We start from the raw sequence: 25,952 nt of genomic DNA on the forward strand, positions 1-25,952 counted from the left end.
TTGTTATGCAGCCCTTATTTAGCTATTGTTCAAATTAAAATTATATCCCATCAGGAGACATTAGGAACATTCCCGGAAGCTTAATGATTATGATTTCTTTATTTCTTTGACTTTCTTTTAGAGAAAAACTACAACTATAATCATGCAGCTTGAAACTTAATTCACTATTTTAATCTCAAGGTTATATGGTATATATTAATGTGTGTCTCTAAAAGGAAATATTGGTCACACCATCATGATCATTTATATTATTTTCATTATTCCTTTACTTGGTTTTCTCTAAATTGATATCATGGCTACCACTTTCAAATATTAATATAAATCTTATAACAACTAGATGTCAAATCCTGAATCCGCTTCATCTGTATCTATGCGTGGATTTCTTGAAGTGATATTTGGTTCAAAGTTTAAACAGCTATAAGCAATGGGACTCTTGGACAAAATTAGTCAGGATCGGAGTCAAGTAATACAACAATAAACTAGCGCTTCCGTTTACAGGAGGAATGCAAAACCTAAAAGATGAATTCATATACTTCAGTTGAAGAATTCTACAACAACAATACAAAATTTAATCTTGTATGCGTTATAGAATATAGTTTCTAAATTATTTTACTTGTAATTCGAATTGTCACCATCATTTAGGTAAATGCAGTTATATAACGCTGAATTCTTTATCTCAAAGATCTAAAACATGATTAATTTATTATCAAGTTAAGTCATAGATCATGATGATGCGAGAGTGATTCATCATCCTTGATCGATAATATGTACGGATGATACTATATAGAAATAAACCTGATGATTGAAAAATCCCTATTATTATAGACAAATACTAAATTATCAAAAGTTCATTCTTCTGTTTTCTTACGGTTTTAAACGAACACAAAGTATAATCTTTGAAAATAAATAGTTGAAAAACGGTCTACTGTCATGTTGTAAGAACTTCATGTGACTATGTGAGCCGTGCATAGTCAATATTGAAATAAAACACCAAACTAATATCAATGGGTTTGAGCCGATTACATCACAAATGGCTATGGCAATCGGTGAATGTTTGTCTGCACCCAATAGTCCATACTATAATGGGTTCAAATTTCATTAAATTTCCGAATTTCGATGTCTAGTCCGCCAAAAATCTCTTCAAGATAATGTTTCAAATGTTGTAATGTGTGCCATTGAATTCTTTTATAAGATCTTTTTATATAAAAAGTTGTAAATTCAAAGCAATTGTCGAACAAAAAGCCGCGGGATTTAATCGCAAAAACAATAGAAATCCATCGATCTTACTTGAAAATTATGTAAAAATGCTAAAGTTTGGGCAAGTGAATGGTATATATATATATATATATATATTTTTTTTTTTTCCGACGCAGATGAATATCTATGTCTATAAGTATTACATGATTGAGTATTTCAAATTTGGAACTAATGATCTGATTATAATGAATGCGATATAAGTTAACTAAAATTTGGAACTAATGAACTAATGATGTTATTCGAAAATTTTGAGCTATACTAAAGTAGCAGAATCCTATTGTCATACAAACTTAACTTGTTTTTCGGTGTGGCAAAAAAAATATAGTTTAAACCCATTAAACTATGAGCCATTAATTTGTAGTTTGTAGAGTTGTTAATTAAAAGTATGGGTGTTGGTTTCGTATAGTTAACACAATTCAAGGATTTTTGTGAAATTTCCGCAAAATATCAGTAGAGAAGAGACAAAAGGTAGAAAACGTTATTTTGTAATAAATAGCATAAGACAAAATTAGAAGATACTTGGTTCGATTCGGAACGATCCAACTTGATGCTATTGATGCCTTCATCATTGTTGCAGAAGCCAAAGCCATTCCCTTCGATCATGAAATATGGCCTTATTGGCCTTACATGAATTTATCCTTTTTTCCTTTTAGAAAGTTATTTATTGATATTAAGAACACCATTTCTGATTTCTACCTAGCATTACAAAAAATGTTAAGCAAACGTGAACCGGTATTAACTTGAACCGGAAAAAAATCAGATTATTTGTTTGGTTCGTATCGTGTATGAGCTTCCTGAGATAGGCCCAAATAAGAAACAAAACAATTTAATTAATCGTTTTTATGGGCCTACATAGGGGTTTTGCGAACTTCCTGAATTAGGTAGGCCCAAATAAGAAAACAGAACAGTTTAATTGGGCTTTTATGGGTCTACATCGGATTTTTATTAGTAAACCGGTTTCAGAATTTGGCAAGGGACGGCGAATTGAATTTTAATTCGGTAACGGTTTGAAGTTCAGGAAACGAGCCTTTTTGATTAAACCGGCCGGCTGTCAAATTTTGTGTCTTGGAGTTCTTGTGCATGAATGATGCTGTGAAATTGGAACTTGGAAGGTCTCAGAAGTCCGAAGCAGGCTTTTTTAACCCTCTCCTCTCTTTTTTTTGCCTTAAATTTGGTTTAACTTGATTGAAATAAAATCTGCTGGTTCTCCTTGTTTGTTGACGGTGTCTAATTTACGATGGATATGTTTCAGATTGATAAATAAAACGTCCGGAAGCTTCAAATTTATGATTATTTGTCATGTTCTGGTGGTAAGTAATAAGACCTCTGATAGAGAAAACTTACTTCTTCCATTGAATTTTCTACTCATGTTCACTTTTAGTAACAAAATTGAAGAGCCATGTTCCTTTTTCACAATCTTACTGTTAATACAAATTAAGGTCTGCCATATATACTGTAGAACTACTAAACCTGTAAGTTAGTCACAATAATATCACATTTTCCCACCAGATTCATTAATTTTGTCTCTCTGCTTATACAGAATGCAAAATTCTTCCTTTTGGTAGTGGTTTCTTGGTATTAGCTCCTAGAGTTACAGATGTGTGTATATGTGTTATTTCGTTATTTGTAGACATCTGCCTCCTTTTAGAAATCACCTGAAATTATAAATATATGGAAGTTGGTAGGTTAGGCAACTAACAATCAGCTCATATCAATGCCTCTCACAACAATGGACTTTTTTGTTGGCTAGTAATGTCAAAGAGGCACACACACACCTATTTTTGAACTCAGAAAGATTAGCTAAGTAAATAGATGCTGTTGCCAAGTAAACAAAAAAATGTACCTACATTCCTTCTGTGCACGCTGCATTATTGAGAACCAGATCCTTACATTATAATAACTCCATTGTCTCTAACACTGTGTCTTTACCCTGTCAAGTTCTTAATGCTGCAATTGTTTGATACACTATAGTATCTTGCATGAGCCTTGGTAGCTTCCTTTACCTACATATTCAGTTTTGGCTATTACGGTTGCTAATTTATTCTACGGTTCTGATACAACCTTTGACGAATTATGATGTAACATCACCAAAAGATGAGCATATATATAAAAAGAAAGTATACAAAGCATAAAGATGTTGAAACTTAGGAATCAGAAGGAAACAGTCATATCTCAATTATCCAACCACATGGTCTTTGCTTTAACCTTTAACTTTACTACCAAAACGGTCAGTTAGTGCTCTGAGATGTGTACTGTTTGAACTATCATCCTAAGTTTTGCAACTTTTTTCCCTAAAGGTGTGGGTCACTGTTCCTCAGATTCTACCAAGTTCTTTGCATATCTTAAAAAAACAACTGAGCACAAAGTGGTCCTCTAAGATTTAGGCAATGTTGTGTCTCTTTTTTATCACCTTAATACACTCATCACATGCTTCCTTTTTAATTGCAGTAACTGGTAGGTCCTCTTTTAGCTGCTACTGATGTTAACTCTTTTGACAGTATTTCCAAAAACTTCCTATTATCTAATAAATATACTCTTATAATTCCCAACTAGTATTGTTTGTTTGTAGCTGAGGAACTGTTCCTGGAGGTCAGATACGTCTTTTAATTCTTTTCTGTATTTTTGTTTTGTTACTACTCTTGGTGACAATTGAAACATCCTTATTGCAAAATTTATGTTGAAACGTGTCCATAAAATTTATCTGAAAAACCTTATCACTTCCCTTATGATCTACAGGCTGAAGTTGCACCATCTGTTCCCTTCCCTGTTTAACTGATGGAGACTGTTCCGCTACTAAAGTCTCCAGGTCCGAAAATAGCAACGTCGCTATCTGCATGAGCCTCTCAAACTTATCTATAGCTTTAGGTTGGTGTCACTGATATTGCTAATGTTAGTTATATCTTAGCCATACCGTGTTTAAATACAATTATTTTGATAGACAAAAAGTACAAGCAAGAGTTTTTGCGATGTTGCATCTACCTGCATTTTCTCAATAAAGTGTCCAAAGATGTCGTTTTGGCATGTCATTTTCCATTTCCTTTCATAGGAGACTTGATTGAATCAGATTAGTTGATTTCTAAAAGAAACCATATATATGTAACCATCACCATGTTGTTGCATAGTGCATTATATTGGTGGAGGTTGTGAATTAATGCTTGTGATATTCTTTGATTAAAGTCTTGTCAAATGTGGAAACTCGTATGTTCTTCTGGATCAAAGTCCTAGCTACGTTGTCATCTATATTTATGTTTTGATTTGATAGTTTAACATAAAAATAAAATAAAATAAACTACATGGTTAATTAGGTACAAGGATTTTCCCATGTTTTGTCTTGAAAACCATTTCGGGTCATTGACATTCTCTGATATCATTAGTAGTTTTGTATTTGTCCTTTTGAATGCAACAGGACCAACCCGTCATAATCAATCTCGTGGCATCTGTTAATTGGAGTTTACGGTATGTGAATCACAACTTTTTTCAAGTTCATTGATTGAGATATATATAGACTATAGAGGCTGTTGTCTTGTTGGTATTCTTTGGATTACCTAAAAGAAAAGTTAAGAAATAAACACAAAAGTAGAAAGCTTGAGGAATTTTGCTTTGCTTTAGCTCCTTCTTTATGTTCTTACTCGAAATTGCAAGTTACGAGAATAGTAATTACATTAAGTACAGATGAGAAATCTCTATCGTAAACTCTACATCTGTGTGTTTATGGACCACTTCACTCACTTTGTTTCTCTCTATACCCTTTTGTCTTGTCCATTGTCTTCACTTACCCACACGCACCAAATTATCATCATTGGCATCATCTAAAATTATTACCTAGCTACTTATTACCCATCTTGAGTTTTATTTGTTTCAAGGAGATGGCGATGAGTACAGTGTCCATTAGATTCGTTTCAAACCCTCGTAAAAAGATTTGTACTCGAGAGGTTTAATTTTTGTTTTTGTATTTGTTACTTGTTAGTTCCGTACAGTAAAGATTCTATCATTTTATCGTTGAAATTCTATCTGAGTCACTGTGCGGTTATAGTTAAATACCCTAGTAACTAGTAAGCACTGCTATGAGTCTATTACTGACAATTTCCCTGAACCAAAACGATAGTGTTCGAAGCTATATTAAATGTGGACACGTAAATTCATAAATTCCCTTCCTTCATTCAAGCACGTATGGGTAAAAAAAGAAAGATCGATGCCGTGAATCTTACACATCGTGCCGTTTCTTACCTTACAAAACATTCAATAAGGGAATAGGTATAGATAATAAGAAGTCTAATCGTTAAAGATTACGTAATATTCAATAACTTAGGTTGTTTTTTCTTGCACTAAGTTACATAACACTCAATAAGAGTTTTATTTTGTTTTCAAATCTTTAAAGATGAAGATCGAGACTCACATGATCTTGCACGTTAGGGCTCAATCCGTAACCGTACGATGACATTCTGTTCTGAGCAGCGGAGCCACCCACTTGCGATGATAGTTGAGTTTGAGAACGGGTCAACAACGGTAAAGTCGAATTAGAAGAAGAAGAAGAGCCATTACTAGTAAACGCTGCGTTTGAGTTATAAACGCCTTGAACGCGAGGCGGTAGACGCCATAGTCCTAACTGACTCCCATAGCTGGGTCGTGTATAATACCCCGACGGCTTAGGACCAGAAGAAAATCCTCCATAGGACCTAGCCGCGGTTAACGGACCATTGGTCCACGACGGGTAATGACGGTAACTGTAAGGGTTATTGTCAGGATGATAAAAGTAAGAGGAAACACCGCGTTTGGCAAGCTGACGTTCGCGTTTGTGAGCGTTTTGGTGTCCACCTAGGGCTTGTGAAGTAGGAAAATTTCTAAAGCAATAGTGACACTCGAATCTCCTGTTGTGGCTGATGCTATTATTGTCCGTACTGTTGTCTCCGGTTTGGTCTTCTTCCTCTTCTTCTTCTTTGTTTTTGGTCTGGTAAGGATCGGTGTAGTCTTCTTGACCGGTAGTAATAGAGAAATCTCTGCCGGTGAAATCTTTTCCGAAGACACGAATGGGTTTAGGGTTCTTATCTTTAGGACGGCGAATGAAAGGAAGCTGAGAGAAGGATTCGACGTTCATGAAATCTTGAGTTTCTGTTTCTCCGGTAGCCTCGTCCATAGAGAGAGAGTCAGAGAGATAAAAAGACTGGGCGATATATAGAGTTATGAGGCTTTAGAGAGATAGATAAACATTTATATAAAACTGATTGGTTCTTATTTTTTATGGCAATTCATTAAATTTTCTATTTGTTGTATGTCAGAAAGGTTGATTGATAGCTTCTAATTATCAAAGAGCTAAAGAAAGGTTGATAGCTTATCCTTGGTCTCTTAAGACTTAAGAATGATGAACGGATTGAATATAATATTATATGTAAAAGTCGCAATATTATTCACTAACGGTGTGGAATTAATTGTGTTAGATTGTATCGGATGAAGATTATGGATCTATAATGCATGATCTATGATAGATGCTTAGACAGACGCAAGGTTGTTGGAGGTTAAATTATTGACTTCGATTATATATATATACACGAATACATAACATAAAAGCTTCGTATTCATATTTTGATAAATTACTAATTAAGTATATAGTTTTCTCCGAGAAAATGTACTTCTCCATATTCATATTTTGGTTTTTCTAATTTACATAGTGGATGGGTGGCATTTTCGTAAATATGGTAGTTTATTTTGTGTAATTTTATCTGGTACACAATACTTTCTGAAAAAATACTTTTTTTTTTTTTGACAAACTCTGAAAAATTACTAGTTCACGAAAATGCCACTGTTTTTTTGCTAAATTTGGTCACAATGAAATAGGTCCTTGAACAAAATGCAATAAATTAGTTTTTTTTTGTATATATTCATTTCCCCAACAAACTTCCTTCAAAACCATTGTTCCGCCTGGTTCCTGTGATATCTACTTTTGTTTCTTATTAAATTCCCACAAGTGCTTTTCCAAATAGTGCACTTAATTAATATATAGGACTTACGATTTTTTTCAATTCCAATTTCATTGAGATTTTCAGTTTTTCGATTTTAAAAGAAATTCTATAGCTTTCTCAACCTAATCTAGGTAGTACATATAATATGTAACATATTAGTTAGTTTGGTACAGTTTTCTTTTCGATACTAATAATTTAAGTTTTTGATCAAATTGGTTTTTATTAAAAGAATTAATCATGTCTTGTCTCGGTTCCGTTAATCTTTACCTTTTCTGATTCATATGGATTAGATTCTTTAAGGATCTATTTGCCCACGGGATCTTGATCATGAAACAAATTTTTGTGATGTCGTCGCTCTTCTAAAACTCTTGGACAACCTTTGATCTAAATAAATGAAAGACCCGTTTCAATTTATTTTTTAAAAACAATTGTAAAAAATAAACAATACTGTAGTAATGAAACAGACACGTACAACATTTATGGAGCAGAAAATGGGTCATGGTAAAATTTATGATAAGTAACTAAAAAAAATCTAAAACTAGGTGAAAGTTATCAGGGAATTGGGTTCATTACGAACGTACGTGGGGGTCGGTGTGTACTCACTGATCACACATGTACCCGGATGTTACTATTTATATAGTTCGAAGAGAATTCTCTTTTAGGGACCAGCTTTTACTTCTTTCATTTCTCTTTTCTTGGTTTACTGAACTCTTGACTCATTCCCCCGGCTCATAGAAATTCGGTTTTCTTTTTTGCCATAAAAGTGTGTGCAAAAAAAAAAAAAAAAAAAAAAGTGACACAGTTGAGGGGAATCGATTCCAAGCCTTAATCTAAAAAGAATCTTCTATAAATGATACGAACCCTTATGACGAAAAGAAAATAAAGCAACTTCGATTTTAAAAATACTTAAATTTAAATATCGGTTTAGATATCCCAAAGCACACAACAATAATAAGGTCATCTTAATAGCAAACTAAACGAGAAAGCAAAATTTTCATCGCCTTCATGTGACAAGAATTATAAAAACAATAACATCACATAAAAAAATTCTTTTATTACATAAATTATAAAATATATAAAGTATAAACAAATGCGCCAGTTTAGTCTACATCGAGAGCATAAGCATGAATACAAGAGAAGATTGCTAGTACATCCAGCAAACCACATCAAAATGTATACTTTATAAAATTTCAAGAGAACCAAACAACTTGTGCAACAACACCATTTGATTGCATAGATCCGATTTGTGACCCATGTAGCTGCGAGCAGAGAAAGTATCTCGGTGGGCTTTAGCTGTTGAATAGAAACCGTAAATAACAGTGTTCCTTTAGATTAATGTGAGGTAGACTAAGATGACACGTGTTGGTGAAGAGATTGAATAAGGTTTTAGTCTAGAGCTTTAAAGGTCTAATCAATTTATGTACTTTGGCATTATAATCAAACTGAAACCTCTTCTAAAGCAATATCTACGACAATGTTACATATATATATATATATATATATATTATAGTTTTATAGTTTGTTGGGGGACATCTAAAAGTTTGTTTAGTTTTTCAGTTTCCACTTTTAATAATTTTTGGCATTAAATTAGTTTGTCTAGCCATTAATATAAACTTAACATCATTTAATTACATAATTGAAAAATTTTGAACTTGAAACTAGAACTTCTTTTGCACATGCTTCGAAGCCTCGGACCATCATTTATCTTTGGAGATTGTTTGCTATATCCGTCGGTTTTATACTTCATCCAAGATCTGAATCAAAATTCAGATGGAAGAAAAAGTCCAACATTTTTATAAGTTACAAATACTATAGGAATGACACATTTTAGACAAACCGACGAAAAAAATACATATAAATGTACAAACCAAACAAATCACACAAAGGTGGTCCCCGTGAATGGAGTTGAACCCCACAAGGCCTTAAAAGCCCACAAAGTCTCAGAAACCCTAACAGCAAACACTTGGTTACAAACACCTTTGCTTTGCCATTAAAGTCATAGTCATATATGTGCTTCACAGATTAAATTGGCTTTTGTTGAAGGGACCATTTACCTCTCACTTTCTCTGCTTCATATCCTCCTTTTCTTAGATGCAACTCGTCCACTAGGACCACTGCTCTTCTTTCATCCATCTATCTATCTATACCTTTCCATACATTACTCATCTATTTAATTTCTTATAAAATTAAACTGAAAAGACATGTGTAAACAAAGAAATGAAATTCTCCATGCAAAAAAAACAAACTATATTTGGTATCAAAATGGTATAGTCCTATAGATATGGCATTTATACAAGATTGTAGCTCATATCCAAAAATTTAAAACATTACTTGGAAAAACAGATCTCGTAGATCAAATATGTAAATGCACACCCGGTCTGCTTGACCAGCTCATGAACGGACCGGACTAGGTTAGCTTATATATATATATAGGTTAGCTTATAATTGCAATGCATTAAATCATTAATAGGCAACAGCCAACAGCTCTGTATTGTACGTACATGAACGATGAAGTGAAGAAGATTTTAATGGGCAAACATATCTTGTCCCTCATATAACCAACCTCACAAGCAAAACTTTATGGTGCTAAATGATTTTTAGCAGATTAAAAACAGCAAAAAAATAAAATAAAAAACTATACAACAAATGAAGTGAAGTTAAGAACACGAGCCCACCATTGTCTTTTCATAGTTAAACTTAAACACTCTAGATTACACCTCTATATACAGTTATACACAATCAATGTCGATACACATGTCTTATGAAGAGACCATTTTCGAAAGCTAGACTTAGACCCTAATATAACGTACACTTTTATCACAATGTTGTAGAATTTTAGAAAATGTTGCTTATAAATATTAGTCTTCACTTGAACAAAATCATTCTTCAATCATTTTAGTGGGTTGAAGATATTTTTATTGTCTGAAAAGCTAGATGAGTTTCATTTTTTTAAAGCATTTTGTATGGACCACGATTCATTTAATTATTATAAATGGAGAGAGAATCTTTTCAGATATTGCATTAACGATGTTACATGTCTAGATATTATGATGTCATACATGTCTCCCGACCTCTTGTCAATTTCATTTTTTGTCTTTATCATTTCGTCTCTTGTTGGTTTTAAATTTTGTTAGTAATAGTAGAAGTGTAGAGCTAGAGTACTAGACATAGAATACGGTTAACTCCAGTTTTTTTGAAAACGTAAACGTAAAAAATTTATTTTAAAACTGGTTCGATATACTGGTCCAAGATATCCGACCATAACCCAAATTTTGTCTTTTATGATTTAGAAATGTTAATAAACAATAATAAAGGAAATTATTTTTAAAAATTTGAAAAATTGCTATGAATTGTTTTTTTGAATAATTCAATTTGTACAATTCTGTTATCAGCCACATCACCGACCGAGTAAAAGCAACAATCCGTGGCTTGTTTTTGCTTCAGAAGCGTTGCGCAAGACATGCAGCGATTCCTTAGATTTTGGTAAATGGGCTTTTAAAAATCAGATCTAGTGGCCATATGCCCATATGCGTAATAGCTCCAAGTCTTAGTAGATGGCCGGGCGGTGGTCATCAACCACCAAGTGCTGAATTGGTTGTCAATGGGCTTTTAGTAGATCAGATTCGATGGGCTTAGGCCTATATGACAATCCATACATCCTAAGATTCCCACTATGCTACTCGGTCAGAGGTTCATCAATAACGGTCACAACTACCACTTACTTATATAATAAGGTATAGTAGGTTTTCTAAACAAAATTCTAATGTGTGCAAAACCTTAAATGTTTAACTATATGAAGCTGGTGAAGTATCATTATTAGTTACTATTGTTTTGAAACACAATAAATTCTGTCTTCACAACAATTCACCACATAAAAATACAACTATTTACCACAATTTCTTACAATCAAATACATCAAAATCAAAAATCAATTCAACTACAATAGAAAAAGAGGCATTTATTCATACCAACCTTTTATTTCTTTTTGTATCCATCCAAATTTATCATCTTTCGACGGAAAAATAGAAAAGCACCAAAGAAGTCAACAATTAATGCCAAATATAAACATTATACTTGACCACAGCATTTCCACTGGTAGTATTGAACGTAAAAGTCTTGGCTTGTGCATATCCTCTTCCGAACCTGAATGCTCCAGTACCTCCGATGATCGGCATCTCTCTCACCTTCGAAAATATCGGATTCCGGCCATACATGGACACGGTGCTGCCGGAAAATTCACCCTTTGTGAAAACAAAGTTGAAAGCCATAAGCAGACCAAAGTTGTTCTGGTCGGCCGATGCGAAAATTCCTTGGGCTCTCCCAACTTCCTCTGAGGTTATTTCAGGTCCCACCGTCAATATGTCGTCAACGACTGCAACCATACCGAAAGCGGTTGCAGAGGAGTTTGTTGTGGGACTCGTAGCGACTACGACTGAGGTTGGTTTGACTCCGGATACAATGTCATGGAAGTAGAAGCGTACGTGGGATTAGCTTCTCCGGTTTATGTCCTGGGTATGGTGCCTTCACTGTTGTGGTCACTAGTTTCTCCGGTTTATGTCCTGGATATGGTGCCTTCACATTTACTATAAAATTTTTTTTGGTAAGATACACATTTACTATAATGTGGCAACGAAGAAGTGTCTCTTAAGTAGTAATGTTTTAAATAATTTTTGAAGGTTCAAGATAATTAAGTCAAGAATAATTTTTGTTTCTGAGCAAAATCAATACAGAGATAATGTTGTATAAGAAATAGGGAAAGTTGGGACACGTATATGATAAAGACTCATTTTGAAAACATGACTCTACTTAAAACGAAACGTTATTCATCTAATTAAAATTGGTTAAGCATTTGTGATAATCGTGTTACCAAAAAACGTTTCTTATCTCTAATGTATCTACCATTCCATGATTCCACTAGTACATACTAGTCTTCTAATATATTCATTTTCAAAAGACTATTCAAATGTTTCCAATTTTAAGGCATAAGAGTGTAACCTCTTTGTCCTGCTTCACCATATTCACTCTGCGCATTTGTGTTGGAGTTCTTGGTCTAGCGTTGTGGCGTGTATCCATAAAGCTGGGCATGTATTTGTCGATTCTTGATGATATGCAATGAGATAGACCTCAATGGGACAGTAACATCCAAAGGTAGAAGCACTTCTTCAAGCTCAGACCAGTCAAGATCTTCAGAATCCCCATCTTCATATTCAACTCTGTACCATCCAGATTGTTTATCGAACTTTGTCACCGTACCAGAATAGTAGCGACCCAAGAAAAACTTGCGAACTTCTCTACCCTCAAGCCATTCCCCGCTTCCTACAGTGCCACTTGATATTGGTTCATCTTTGGCAATCATACAATCAGTTTGAGGTTCATCAGGCACACCATTGATAACAACCGCAGGCTCCCCCGGTATCTCGAAGATCCCTGGAGGATGAGACTGTGCTTCTTGCTTAATGCTCCCAGTGTCCTCCATTTTTTGAGCTATCAACTGTTTAGAGAAAGCTTAACCACATAAGTAAAGATTTCAACAAAAGGTAATGAAGCATTAGCTCAATCACAGAATCTCAAAAACCAAGTGCATCTTTCATAGTTGTATAGATTTCATAAACAAATTGTGAGCAGATACGATACTCGGATCCAAAATTGAACGATTTATGCGACAAGAATCCCCAAAATACGATCCTAAATCTTATACGAGAATGGTAAAATTGTCAGCATTTGAGTAGCAGAAGGAACCCTAATTCCCAAACGTCCACATCAAAATAATCAAAGTACGAAAGAGGAGAAAAAACTCACCAATATCGCTCGGCGGATGAGATGGAAGAGATTTGGCAAACCGTCGTTATTCGTAGTCCGTCGAGTGTAAAGCCAGAGAGTTTGTTTGGAAACGCGAATAACTCTCTATTCGGGATTGACTAAATCTTTTTGCCAACCAGCCCTTATTTTATTTTGTCTGATTTTTGGACTTTTAAAATTTAAAAAGACAAATACACATACTGTAGTTTTGGTTTCATTGAACAACCCTTTCCTCCGCTAGTCTTGTCTGCCTTCTTCCGCATCTCTCTTGTCTTGAATCCGTTAAAAACATGATTGATCCCTCGCAGGCCCGGCTTAGAGGGTGTGCCGTTGGTGCTAGTGCACAGGGTCCTTTATTTTTTCATTCATTTTCTTTAAGCAATCAAGGTCCATTATACAAACAATAGTGTATAATCAAACTAAAATCTAAACATATAGAACATATATTAGAAAACAAATTAATGAGCACAGGGTCCCACGTTTTGTTGAGCCGACCCTGATCCCTCAAGTCGATTCCACGGTAGGTTCTATCTCTATCTCTTCTTCTCTTTTACTAATCCTTACTTGGGTATATTTCCGGTGCTAAAGAAAATACACGTGACAGGATTTTAGTAGACTTACTAGGCCAAACAATTTTTAGAGGTGGAAGTACACCACTTAATTTGATGCTGATCGTCGGAGACATCTCAAGACATATACAGGGTTATTGAGGGCTATTCGCGTTTTGGTTTCGAAAGGAAACTGCAGTGTTATCTTATCACAGCCTCAAAAGGTAGCATCAGGACAGCTACCTGATGGTGTTGAGACAGTATGGCTTTGGGAAAGCCTATCAGCTCAAGCAAAGATGGTGAGTCGGGATAGTGGACTAGTGGCAATCGAGGAGCTATTAACCAATTCGGTGAGTAGGAAAGATCAAATCATGCAATCGTGAAAGAAAACCAATTGAACCTATATATGAAATCTCTAACGATAAAAGACCAATCATTGAATCGATTAAACAATTATGGTTGATGATATTACATCCTTATAAGTTCATTCACAGAAAGAAAGATCAAAATGCCAGACAAAAAAAGAATTAGATATTACGCTTATCTTCAAAGGTAAACTAAGAGAGATCAAAATAGTATCCGTCTCTCATATCATCAATGAGAGCATCATGCGTGTGAGCCTAAAGATGATGAATTATCCATGTCATCGTCAATAAGCTACCGAAACCGATGAAGGTCACCATCCAACTGCTGGAAATCGGTCTGCCACCACGGCTCATATCTGCTTGTCCTGCACCCATTGAAGTGTCATCCGCTAATCGACCATTGTTGGCTCCCTTACTGCACATCATAAGATTTTAAAGAGTATTGTTGAAATAAGGTATATAGATTTGAATCATCAGTGAACAAAGCTACACAGAGAATCACACAAGTATAAACAAAGACATACATTCATGTATTGAACAATCTAAGAACCAAATCCATTATTACCAAAATAGGATTAGCTCTTATTGAGGAAACTGAAATTGAATAATTCAAATCACAAAGATAGTTTGAAATTGATTACCTCGAAGGATATTTGCAAGTTCCCTGACCTGAAAACACACATTGGGGGGAAAATTACTTCAACAAGATGCACATATGTATCTGAATCTAAGACTTGAATTTCTATTTCAAAAGAGATCATCATGATAATCCTGATTTCACTACACTACACTAGCAGATATAAGATATCGATTCTTAGAAGAAGGCTTTTTACTTGGATTGAGTGAAGTAAGAGCAGCGTTATTGTTGAAATTGCAAGCTTCGTCCTCCTCGCCGTTCTTCAGATAATAATTGTTGAAAACAAACGACGCCATTTTCTGAACATCCGTCGGGTCGTTACAAGGTCCACCTTGCTGAATCGGACCACAATCGGCTCCGCCTTGACCACAAGCCCACTCAATCGCCGTCTGTAGCGACGAATCTTCCGCGTTGTTCTTCGCCACACACCATAACTCCACCTGTATCACTTGACCGCCGATCTGCGCAGTCGTAATCACCATTAACATCGCCGCCGTCGCAGCGAGAATAGAGAGACGCAGATGAGAACACTGAGGGAGAGACATTATCATTTCCGAAGAGAGTAACGAGAGAGGGAGAAGATCAAGCAAAGGAGTGTTGAGAAGAAGGTTTTGAGTTTTTTTTTTATAACCGCTGATTTTGCAGTGGAGCACCAGAAAGTTACCGTTAAAGGTATCGGAGAAACTGGAAGATCTAACAGTGACAAGAGAGTGAATCTGAATAGACTCGAGAATATTTTGGAATGTTTCGTGAAAAAGAGAAAGATTCGGGTGTATCATGTAATTCTTGGATTTTAGCGCTAAATTGGGCCTCTATGTTGGCCCATGAAATAATGGTAAATGAGTGTTTGGGCCTTGGGGCACTGGCCAATGAAAAATAAGTGCTCGGATTATTGACGTGGCTCTTCGTGATTGGTTAATTTCCTTTCAGAAAGGCTTTTTGTCTCGCGACCGTCTAATTTTCTTCAGTTTAGCTTTTCCGAGGAGAAGATCAGCCATGGCTTCTTCTCCGCCGTCAGATCCCACCGATCGAGATGCAGAAACTCTTTCGCAGAACCCTAGTTTAATCGAGAAGCCGAGCGTAGTAGAGCAAGGAAGTCTTTCCGTGGAGAATGTCGCTGAAAAAGCCTTAAATTTAGAATCAACACAAGACGAAGAAACGCAGAACTTGCAGGATCTGGAGGAGTCCGACGGTAGAGATCAGCAATTAGAAGCTTCGCTTGAGGAAAGTAGGAACGAAGAGGACGATATGGACACGACGCAAGCCGTAAGCTCTTCTTATTACCGCCGTGGAGGTGGACCAAAGCGGAAGAAAGGGAATCAGAAGAAACGAAAGCAGCTAGAGAAGTCAAAAGAGAAACTTGAGGTACTTTTGAAAACTTTGAAGCCGATAGCTTTCGCTCCATGTAAAACCCTAGATTTTGCTCGGCATGAGAAGCTATTGAAGACGTTAGGTCTGTGGGATTTTGTGCATTTGGATTTTGATCAAAATATCCGTGAGGATCTAGTAGCGAACCTTGTTGCGTATTATAATTCAGAGCGTCGATGCAGCTATGTAAATGGGGCTAGGATTAACGTCAGCCGTCCCGATTTGGCTCGAGCGTTGAAGTTGCCTATGAAGAAAGACTTTGTTGTTACAGAGGAGGAGAGAGAACTTCTGGAAAACGATGAATCGGTTAGGTTTATTGATGAGATTGTTTCAACTTGTGTTCTACTGCAAAGAGATGATATGTGGATTATGCCTGTAGAGATTGTTGAATGGACAAGGGATATAAAGCAAAAGCATTTGGAAAAGTTAGACTGGCCCAAATTGCTCTGGTTCATGGTTGAGAAAGAACTGAAAGCGGAGCCTCCGCTTGGTGATTGTTTTTTTGCTTCTCATCTGCAGCTGTTGATCAAATCACAGAAAGAAGATTTGCTAAAGGAGAAATGTAAGGCTGATGATGAGGAGGATGATGATGATGATGATGACGATGTAAAGGAGGTTGATTTTTTGGTAAAATCACCAAAAGAAGATTGTTTGGAGGTTAAGGAAGAAGATGTTGGTGCTGCAGATTCAAGAAAGGATGATGGTGCTGTCGACTTGAAAGAAGACAAGTATGTGGAAGAACATATGCTCGAACTGAATCTCGGGCAAGAGACAGTGTCAGAAATGGTCTCTGGGGAAGAGCGAGGTCCTGTTGAGGGACAGCCAATGGATGTTGAGGAAAATAAGAAAGAAGAGGATGAAAGGTGGGCATGGAATGGAGACTCTCATGCTGGTTCTCATTTCCTTCGCCGTTGCAATCATAGTAGTGCCAGGGAGGGAGACGAAGATAATCATATAGAAGGATCCATGGAAATGGGAGAAGATGAACCAATTGAAGATGTCGAGGAAGAGGAAACTGAGGAAGATACAGAAAAGCATGAAGGGGGGTTTCCTTTTTTTCCAAATGGTGATTCCCTCCAGGGAGTTGGCCAAGGGAATCTCATGTTGGGAGATGCATCTCCGTTAGGTTACAACTCTGGGTTACAAATTCATGGCAATTCAATTGGTGGTGATTTCCTTGCTTCTAGGGGTGAGATGCATATGGCTATGGGTTCAGGTAGTTCTTCTCTGTTCGGGAATGGCAATAACAAGAGGGAGATTGAACACGAGAATGGTATTACTTATCATTCTCATAACCCCATTAATAAGAGGTTGAGGACCGAAGAACCCTCTTGGGATGAAAAACCACCCCCAGTTGACATGTGTTTGGATCAGATGGCGTACTGGGCGGAAAAAGCTAGATTGTCATTTGCTGAAAAAGATCGAGAGCGTGAACAATCTGTTATAAACCAGCAGTACCTGATGAACGAGCTACAAAGCAAGACAGCAATGATTCAGGAATTGGAAAGAACCAAGTTTGAGGAGCAACAGAGAAAAGATATAATGATCTATAAGCTTGAGAGTGAGCTTCGTATGATGACAAGTGTAGTTGAGGGTTATAGGAAGGCTTTGAAAATAACACAAAAGGCGTCAAGAGAGCACAGAAAACGTTGCCCTTTACGTGATGATAAACAAGTTTACATGGATGTCAAAGGTTCTGGAGGTTTAGTCCTGAGCACTACTGAAATTGAAAAGCTGAGATTGAAGCAAGAAGAGGAAGACAGGATGCAACGAGTTCTAGCTAAAAGACAGATTGACGATTTTGAACATAACTGGCTTAATAAATTTGAAGAACACATGGAGGCAGTAGAATTGCTGAACGAGAGATTGATCGAGAATGAGGATGAAGTGAAGATCTTGAGAGAAACACTTTCGGAAAGCAAGAATATTGAGACATCTGAAGTTGCTGCTGCTATGGAAGAAACTGCTACAGAAGAAACATGAGATGCTCTCAAGGTACGTACTATACTATCCTTTAAGAAAAACATGAGTCCCTGTTTCGTTGAATTGGTGACTGAACGTTTTAGTCGCTTCCTGCATCCATTATAGAGGAATCTTGAATCTACTGTTTCCATGTTCAAAATAATATTATGGTGATGTCCGAGTATATCATATGAGTAGTGAGAGTGTGAGACACACAATAAAGAAAACCGATTTTAGTAGATGAGTAGAATTTTGTAATGACTCGGAATGTTTCAAGTATATATGCATAAGATTCTAGATATCTCAAAATATTCTGTCATTATTATATCCACCAACACTTAGTAATCTTCTTCTTTCGCCACTATGGTTTATATTAGTTTTGTTTTGTTTTTGTTTAACTGCTACATATAACTGATTTTTCTCAAATTTGTCTGTCCCTGTAGGTTTGCAAATCCGTGAAGCTTTTGAAGCTCATTTGAAAAAGCATCAATTTAGCATCTTCATTTTGTATGATAGACAATGATGATCGAATCCAATATCTTCTTTTTATCTCTTTCTAGGAAATGTAACCAACGGTTGTGATCAATGCCAAGTCTCAACTAGCACAAAACATTCAATCATCTTTTGAGATTCTTCAACATACTCTGATGAACAGCTTCAAAAACTGATTTAATCTTAGACTTTTGACGATTGTGACAACAAGTAGTAGTTGAGTGTACCATTTTTGGAAGAAAAATATAAGAAATAAATAATGAGAAGAAAATTGAAGGAAAAGGTTATTTAATTGGACTTTATAGTATTAGACTATTAGTATATTCCAGAGTATAAAATTGTATATAAGGCCCAATGAGAGGAGTGAATTGGTATTGGCACTGACATAAGTTAAAAACACTGGAACTGACAACATCTCGCTTTCATACATATCCCAACAAGTCCAACACAAGACCACTAACCTCTTGTCTTTAAAAAACTTTCTCCTCTTCAAATTTTCTTTTTATAATCCTCTTCAAAATTTTAAACTTCCTACTTTGTAGCTTTCCTCTGTAACTTTACTCTATCCTCCATATTAACTTTGACTGTCTCATTCAACTTTGAAACCAAAGTAAAAGATAAATTGTATTTGATTAAACATTATTTACAAATTGTTAAGAAAAATAAAAAAAGAAAAGAAGAGGAAACAAAGCCAATCATGTAGCAACGAGACCGTAGTGGTCCAGGCCAAAGAACATAGCACGTGAACTTACAGCTTAGCCTTCAGATGTCTCCACGTTCTCCCTTTTCTTTCCCTTTTTTCACCCCACATTTTCAGATTTTGACCCACTTTGACCCTAATTACTCATAAAGGTTTGATTCATAAGAAAATAAAACTCACTAATCTTGTTTTCTTTGTCTGTAATTATACAATGTATGACATTCGTGATGTGTTTGTATTCGTTGATATATGTATATATTGATATATCATCTAGATTCTATATGACATCATCTAAATGTCCAGGCCCTACGTAAGGAAGTGGCTACATTAGCTAGTAATACCTTACATTTTCACTTGATTTTTTCGAAGGACAAAAAATGAAAAAAACCTGAGGTTAAAATATTATTAAATCATCATAATTAATTGATTTTTTCTTAACAATGAAATAATCGTACGAGTTTTTAAGGAATGAGAAATCGCTTTCAGTCACTTCAAATATAAATTTTGAAACTATGTGTTAACATTTCATGGTTCACAAATCCTGTTCTTTTTGTCACTAGAAGTTAAACAAGTATATAAATTGTTATATTTGTTTATTATATGGATGATGGCACACATCAAAATTTGAACCATGTGAAAAGAGGGAATCTTTAACTATTCGATTACCCTAAATTTGATGGAAAAAAAAATCATTCGGAAAAAATATCAATTAGTACACAATGCATAGACACTCCAACAAAAAAATTGAATAAACAACAAATCAGCTAAGTTCTTTTTACATATCATTCCCACTTTCCCCCTCCCACTCCATAAGAAAAAAAAAAAAAAACAGATACATCAAAAGCAAATTCATCACAACTTAAAAAAATGTGATTAGATCAAATAAAAAAGGCCATCTTCTTTGATAAATTAATTTCTTGACACAAAGAGGTTTTATAGTCAAGAATCTTTTCGCCATGAAAAGAAAGATCTTAGTGAACGAACAGCTTTAGACATTGAGGAGCTGTTCCTTCTCAACGGACGGTTTGATATCGGCCGGAGATTGATCGGAGACATTATTCTCCATCTTCTTGAGGCTTTGTTGATGATATACTTGTCGAAGTCTCTCTATTTCTCTCTTCAATGCTTCTTGATGAGCTGAAAATATTAAAATTTACAATTATCAGTGTTGTCAATAAACCTAAATATTCAATGAGTACTCACATGTTTCATGTTAACATAAATATCTATACTTATCTCATATATATGTTCACACATGGACAGTTGTTCTAACTTATTAATCATACTAAACTCTATTGATCTTGTGATTCATTATTACTAGCTAGATCCATGTTATAAAATAATTAGCTATAGATATATATAAACCTTACTAAATCTATTCAAGCAGGACAATATATATTTCATGTTTGTAATTTTATGAATCATGAAGCATGCATTGCCGCAAGTACTTCCTTGTATATAGTTTATATTACTAAAGAATAATTATTGGTCGAGCCTATATATTGTCAGTGACTATTAAATACATGGAGCTAGTGAAACTTCAGACAATAATAGTAAAAAAAAACAAACAAATTTCTATAGTTTGATAGTATCCCTGAAAAATATATTCAGAAGAATTTTATACAATGTTAGAAAATTGAAAAAAAGTTCAAAATAGAAAATTACCGTCTTTGAAAATCTTATCTTGTGCTAAAGCTGCGATTCGTTGCTTGATAGCACTATTGTCGACGTTGAGAAGCAATCGCTGATGATCCAAAAACGCAACTCTTGGCGATAACACTGACACTTCAGTCTTCATTCCACAATTTTAAATGATTTGTTGATCAGTATTTAAACTTTTTATTTAGATTGTTTTACATTAATAAACATAGTATATCTTTGTGTGTAAATTAATTACCTGCAATGAAGTAACGCTCCTTTCAAGCTCTGATATGTATTGCAATTTCCTCACCCTTGATCTCTGTGCTGATTGCCTATTTGCTAAAATTCTGTAGAAAATTTCAGCAAAAACAAAAATTAGATTTTATCGATGTGACACTAATTTAACTATTTTATAAAAACGGTGTATCGAATTATCAGATACTATTATAAACTGTACGTGCATGCATGACCTTCCTTGGGGTTTTGGGAAATAGTAAATAAAAATGTTAATTACCTTTTTACCCTTTTAGGGTCGTGAATACGATTACCGGAGCTTCCACCGGAGTTTTGATTCGCCGACGGACCATCTTGTGGCTCCGTCTTGCACTGGCTTTGGACCTCGTCTGATTCGTTGTAATTGTTACCGGCGGCGTTGTTTTGATTGGCTACATTATTGTCCATGTGATGATCATGATCGGACGGTGGTGCTTCTTTGTTGTTGTCGTCGTCGCTAAGGCTATTATGATCGGACGGCGTGGAGGTGTTGGAGGATGAACGCGTGGGACCCACATTGCCGTTGATGCTGTGATGATGATGATGATTGTGGTTATTGTTGTGTACGTCGTCGTTGAACATGGACATGAATTGCTCGTCGTCAAACCTATCGAAGTGGTGGTTTCCGACGCCGGAGGAAGGTGGTTCAAGGAAAGCAATGGAGTCGCTTATAGAACGACGGTGAGTCCCACGGCGAGTCGCTGAGAAGTCGAGAAACTCATCCATCCATGAAGGGTTTTGTTGTTGAGGTCCAGCGGTTGCTGCGGCTGCCGCCGTTGCGGCTATGGAAGGGAGTTTCTGGGAGGAGAAGTCAGGCCAATTTGGCGTCGTCATGGTTGGGATTTTCGGAGGAAGTTGTGCCATTAATAAAGATTTAATGGCACACCAGATTTTTTTGTAAGAGGTCAAATGAAAAACAAAGGAAAGGATCAAAGATTTGAGAGAAACAACAAAAAATTCAAGTGAGGATCAAGAGAGAAATTGAAAGTTTTAGATGATCAAAATGCTAAAACAGATTAAGAACCATTAGAGAAAGAGAGAGAGAATGGGATGAGAAACAAACCAGAGTAACTAAAATGGCTATGTATAACAAAGAGTAGTTATACAAAACAGAAGTAAGAGATAGAAAGAGAGAGGGATGCATGAGATAAGATAATTTTTATAATAGAATAAAGCGAAATAAAATTATATAAATGGATTCGATCTCAAAGGGTTTATATCTCTGAGTGGGGTCACATGGGGGGCGAGAGAGATCGGACAGCTATGAAACAGCTGTTTCGGAAGAAAAATTAAAAAGATTTGAGGTCTCTCTTAAGAGCAAATGGAGAATCAGGCAGCACGTGCTCTTAGTGAACCCCTCTCCCTTAATTTTGTTTTGCTAAACTTATTTTATTAGAGAGACTTTTTCTTTTCAAAACAGTGTATGATATTATTTATCCTTTGGAAACATTCTTATGTTTTGCTCTTCCACATGCTCCCGCCTTTCTCTCCTCCTTTCTCCGCCGTTTGATCATTTCCCCCGCCTTGTTTTCTGGCCGTCCGGCGAGCTGACACTTGGGCAGATGCTACCGGATGCCCTCTCGTATTTCCTCTTTTTAAATTATATGGAAATCATATGAATGTTATGTATATATACCACTAATCGATTCAAGAAACACTTGTAATTAAGTCTAGTTTCTAACTTTTTAAGATTTAACCTATATAAGCTTTATCGAAACATTCAACTTCTTATGGAGGTGAGCAAATGTTTTGGTTAAAATGTTATCATTTGAGTCATTGTCTAGCAGACACAACTTTTTTACTCTTGTTTAACTAGTTTAACGCATGCAGGATTACTATACATGTAAATGCAAAGATCATCATACGTAAGTTTAGGAGTCAGTGTGTATGGACATTAATGAGTAGATAGCATAAGAGTGGCCACTTTATCAAATGACAAAGAAAGAATAGTCCAATACAATTAATACACTTCTCTTTCTGTCCTTCACATGTACAATTAAGCTTATAGAGAAGCCATGTCTATACATATATACATAAATTAGCTCCCTAGCTCTATATATATACTATAAACAATTAAAGAACAAGAAAATCAATCATCAGTTGTAACATATACATAGGAATTTATGACAATGCAATGCTAATATAAGGGAAAAAAAGGCAAAAAGCATTATAAAATGCAAGGGAAAGAGAAGAATGAATTGAGTGGGAGGCTGAGAGTAGTGGAAGAGTGGAGAGATAGAGAGAAATGAGCTGTTAGAAAGAAAAGGAGAAGTGAAGAAGGAACCATGTTCATGTGTCAGAACATGTGCTTTGTTTTTATTTTTTTGTATAATATTTTGTGACTTGTGAGACCTTTCCCTCTCTATATTTTCTTTGTCCCCAAACCAAAGCTTCATGTAGGCCAATCCATTTGATTCATTGTTTTTATAACAGAAGATCATTTATTGGATTAAATTCACTTTGTATATCCATAAAAATATATAGAAATCTCACAAATACAAACTTTTCAAAAATAGATTAATGAGATGACAAAATAAAAAATATGTAAGACAAGTTTGGTTTGATTAAGAATATTTTTGCTATTATGTATATATGTTAAAATACAAGTAGTTACGTTAAAACAAAATTGTATGCATATATATATTAGAACGTATGAAATTATTTCTTAGTTTATGTTCCAACTGTGAACTGTCTATTGTTTCACTATTTATTTAAAATATACAATTCAATTTAATACAATATTTACTACAAACAATCCAAACATCAATGGTGGTCCTCTAACAAAGTACTCTAAGAATATTCTCTTTAATTTTCTACATAAGACCAATCTTCGAAATTTCTACAACAAGCCCGGCAAAAACAAATAAAAAAGCTACAAGTTTAAGGGATTCAACGAGAACTTATAGAAACTGAAATAACAGTTTAATCAATTAGTATTGGACGGCTTTGGTACAACGAAAATAAAACTACTAAAATAAATATAGTTATCAATTAGTTGCAAAGTGTAGTATATAACCATATGGTTAGTTAAAGAGAGATATTTTAGTGTGGTATCAAATATTTCAGTTCAAATTAAAAGGTGAAAATGGAAAGCCAAAAAAAGCTAATAACTGAGCCATATAGAGAAATAGAATTGTTATTTTTGTTAGTCAAGTGTGGGTTAACCCGAATTCAAGTTCCACTTGAAGAGGAAACTTCGTATCAAAAGACAAAAAACCATGTTTGGTCCGGAAAAAGTTTTCTTATAAAAAAGAGAGAATTTTCCGGTAAACAAAAATACTGTAGAAAGTACACAATATATAAAAGAAATCATCTAGTAGGAGGAGTAATGTTTTGATATACCAAAAACAAAAAGGAAGGGTAATAATGTTTGCAAACTAGTCATTATATAAAATTGAAAGTGGTTGCCTATGAATACAAACATGTTCATGCAAGTGTACTTCCATGTGCTTCTCCTCTCATTCTCAATCCACCCAATTCTGCTTCACATGTGCATATGTACATATATGCATATTGTGGTCCGTACGTAACGTTTGTTTTTAAATATTATTATTGTTATACGATTTACAAATACTTATTTTTCTAGCACTCTTAAATAAATAAAAACAATTGCGTAAAATATGAGATAATTGAAAAAATAAAATATATATATAAGCTAAAGATATAAAAGTGTCAAAATTTAAAAAGGTTAGGTCACCATTCTCTGTAGATTTTAGGGCGAGAAATCAAGTCTTAGGGTTAAGTTTAAGAGTTAGGGTTTATGATTTATTTTTTGAAATCTTAATTTGAGTTTAATTTCCAGGGTTTATGAAGAAATATATACAGATACTTTACAGTTTATAATTTGGAGTTTGGATTAGGACTAATTTTAACACCTTTTAACTCTCACAAAATCTAAACTATTTTCTTAATTTTGATATTAATTTTATATTATTTTCATAAAATTTCAACTATTAATCCTAGGAATATCTTATGTTTAAAAATAAAAGTTTAACATGATCTCCGTGTGGATCTTTTAATCAATATTCAAGTAAGTAAGTTATTTTTACATTCACATAGAAGTCAGACCATTATAAACTAAATCCATTAAAAAAACTACATATGGTAAAAGACTAAAAGATGGTCTTATTTCCAAGTATTATGGAAAAATGAAAAATGTATTTAGCTTAGTAAATATCTTGAGACCAGCAAAATGATTGAGCATTGGGAATCGGAATTCTGACAAAACCAATCAAATGTGACAGATTATTAGAGTATAACTAGTAATTAATGTAGGCTTAAGGCTTCATGACACCAAACTGTAAGTAATAAATTTGGGTATTAGTACATGAGTAATTCATTACAAAACCAATTTCAGTATCTTGTCTTTAGATTTTTTGTTGAAGCCAAATACGTTCTCGCAAATCTTCCATCTAAAATGATACTAACAAATGATCAGAAGCATAACAAACCAACAAAATAAAATAAATTTCCAGCCCATAAAATTGGAAAAAAAAAAAAATATATACGGAATCTTCCGTAACGATTCGTACATGTTTTCACTGTCATATAATGTCACAAATCACAAGACTGCATTTGTTCTGATCTAATTTATATTCAATTACTACCAAAACCATAATTATTTATATGGATCACACGTTTATTTTTTATACGTCTGACATTAACAAATACACATGGTAAAAACTGTTGGAAAACAACAAGTTTAGTTAATAGTACAGTTTTGCTATATAGATCGTACCATTTGTTTTCGTGATAATAATAACATATATGAATCTATATAATTCTTAACCGATAATTAATTAACACGGAACTTACGCGTTCATAGGCACATATGACATAGAAGAAAAGCATCGAATTTTAAAATAGTTCAACTTGTGACTAATCATTATGCATGTTACTGTGTTTTGGTGAATTGGAAAAAGCTTGATCTGAAAGAATAATAATAAAAGGCAG

General features: G+C 34.8%; 5 protein-coding genes and 4 long non-coding RNA genes across 12 annotated transcripts; 4 read left to right on the forward strand and 5 right to left on the reverse strand.

The window, feature by feature from the left end:
• Window positions 1–2,123: 2,123 nt before the first annotated feature.
• AT3G09045 lies at window positions 2,124–2,488 on the reverse strand. The gene has a single exon (NR_141504.1). It is a non-coding gene; the product is annotated as an other RNA (long non-coding RNA).
• A 1,425-nt stretch (window positions 2,489–3,913) lies between these two features.
• On the forward strand, window positions 3,914–4,117 carry AT3G09065. Its single transcript, NR_141505.1, has one exon. It is a non-coding gene; the product is annotated as an other RNA (long non-coding RNA).
• Window positions 4,118–5,356: 1,239 nt separating this feature from the next.
• Window positions 5,357–6,524, reverse strand: GIS (C2H2 and C2HC zinc fingers superfamily protein). Its single transcript, NM_115669.3, has one exon. The coding sequence runs from the start codon at window positions 6,389–6,391 to the stop codon at window positions 5,630–5,632; it is 762 nt and encodes a 253-aa protein (NP_191366.1). The 5' UTR covers window positions 6,392–6,524; the 3' UTR covers window positions 5,357–5,629.
• A 4,579-nt stretch (window positions 6,525–11,103) lies between these two features.
• Window positions 11,104–13,066, reverse strand: AT3G58090 (Disease resistance-responsive (dirigent-like protein) family protein). The gene is made up of 5 exons (NM_115671.2): window positions 13,014–13,066; window positions 12,355–12,705; window positions 12,210–12,264; window positions 11,696–11,797; window positions 11,104–11,586 (listed from the first exon to the last, which is right to left on the reverse strand). Exons 2-5 carry the CDS (start codon window positions 12,688–12,690, stop codon window positions 11,264–11,266), a joined length of 816 nt encoding a protein of 271 aa, NP_191368.2. The 5' UTR covers window positions 12,691–12,705; window positions 13,014–13,066; the 3' UTR covers window positions 11,104–11,263.
• An 84-nt stretch (window positions 13,067–13,150) lies between these two features.
• On the forward strand, window positions 13,151–13,742 carry AT3G09075. Its single transcript, NR_141506.1, has 2 exons — window positions 13,151–13,362; window positions 13,621–13,742. It is a non-coding gene; the product is annotated as an other RNA (long non-coding RNA).
• A 212-nt stretch (window positions 13,743–13,954) lies between these two features.
• On the reverse strand, window positions 13,955–16,524 carry PDCB5 (plasmodesmata callose-binding protein 5). Of its 2 annotated transcripts, none has more exons than NM_001339907.1 (3): window positions 14,760–16,524; window positions 14,568–14,595; window positions 13,955–14,341 (listed from the first exon to the last, which is right to left on the reverse strand). In NM_001339907.1, exons 1-3 carry the CDS (start codon window positions 15,340–15,342, stop codon window positions 14,182–14,184), a joined length of 771 nt encoding a protein of 256 aa, NP_001327504.1. In that variant the 5' UTR covers window positions 15,343–16,524; the 3' UTR covers window positions 13,955–14,181. The 2 variants fall into 2 exon arrangements, with proteins under 2 accessions (NP_001327504.1, NP_567060.1); NM_115672.3 differs by having other exon boundaries at window positions 13,984–14,341; window positions 14,760–15,325.
• On the forward strand, window positions 15,420–18,647 carry AT3G58110 (uncharacterized protein). Of its 2 annotated transcripts, NM_001203194.1 has the most exons (3): window positions 15,530–16,537; window positions 16,628–17,926; window positions 18,337–18,647. In NM_001203194.1, exons 1-2 carry the CDS (start codon window positions 15,560–15,562, stop codon window positions 17,912–17,914), a joined length of 2,265 nt encoding a protein of 754 aa, NP_001190123.1. In that variant the 5' UTR covers window positions 15,530–15,559; the 3' UTR covers window positions 17,915–17,926; window positions 18,337–18,647. The 2 variants fall into 2 exon arrangements, with proteins under 2 accessions (NP_191370.1, NP_001190123.1); NM_115673.4 differs by having other exon boundaries at window positions 15,420–17,926.
• Window positions 18,648–19,758: 1,111 nt separating this feature from the next.
• On the reverse strand, window positions 19,759–22,303 carry BZIP61 (Basic-leucine zipper (bZIP) transcription factor family protein). 2 transcript variants are annotated; one of them, NM_115674.4, is made up of 4 exons: window positions 21,241–22,303; window positions 20,983–21,073; window positions 20,751–20,877; window positions 19,759–20,222 (listed from the first exon to the last, which is right to left on the reverse strand). In NM_115674.4, exons 1-4 carry the CDS (start codon window positions 21,861–21,863, stop codon window positions 20,074–20,076), a joined length of 990 nt encoding a protein of 329 aa, NP_191371.1. In that variant the 5' UTR covers window positions 21,864–22,303; the 3' UTR covers window positions 19,759–20,073. The 2 variants fall into 2 exon arrangements, with proteins under 2 accessions (NP_191371.1, NP_001327593.1); NM_001339908.1 differs by having other exon boundaries at window positions 20,451–20,877; window positions 21,241–22,160.
• AT3G09095 lies at window positions 22,243–22,576 on the forward strand. Its single transcript, NR_141507.1, has one exon. It is a non-coding gene; the product is annotated as an other RNA (long non-coding RNA).
• The last annotated feature ends 3,376 nt before the right edge of the window (window positions 22,577–25,952 follow it).

Source organism: Arabidopsis thaliana, chromosome 3, assembly GCF_000001735.4.
Source record: "Arabidopsis thaliana chromosome 3, partial sequence".
NCBI lineage: Eukaryota > Viridiplantae > Streptophyta > Magnoliopsida > Brassicales > Brassicaceae > Arabidopsis > Arabidopsis thaliana.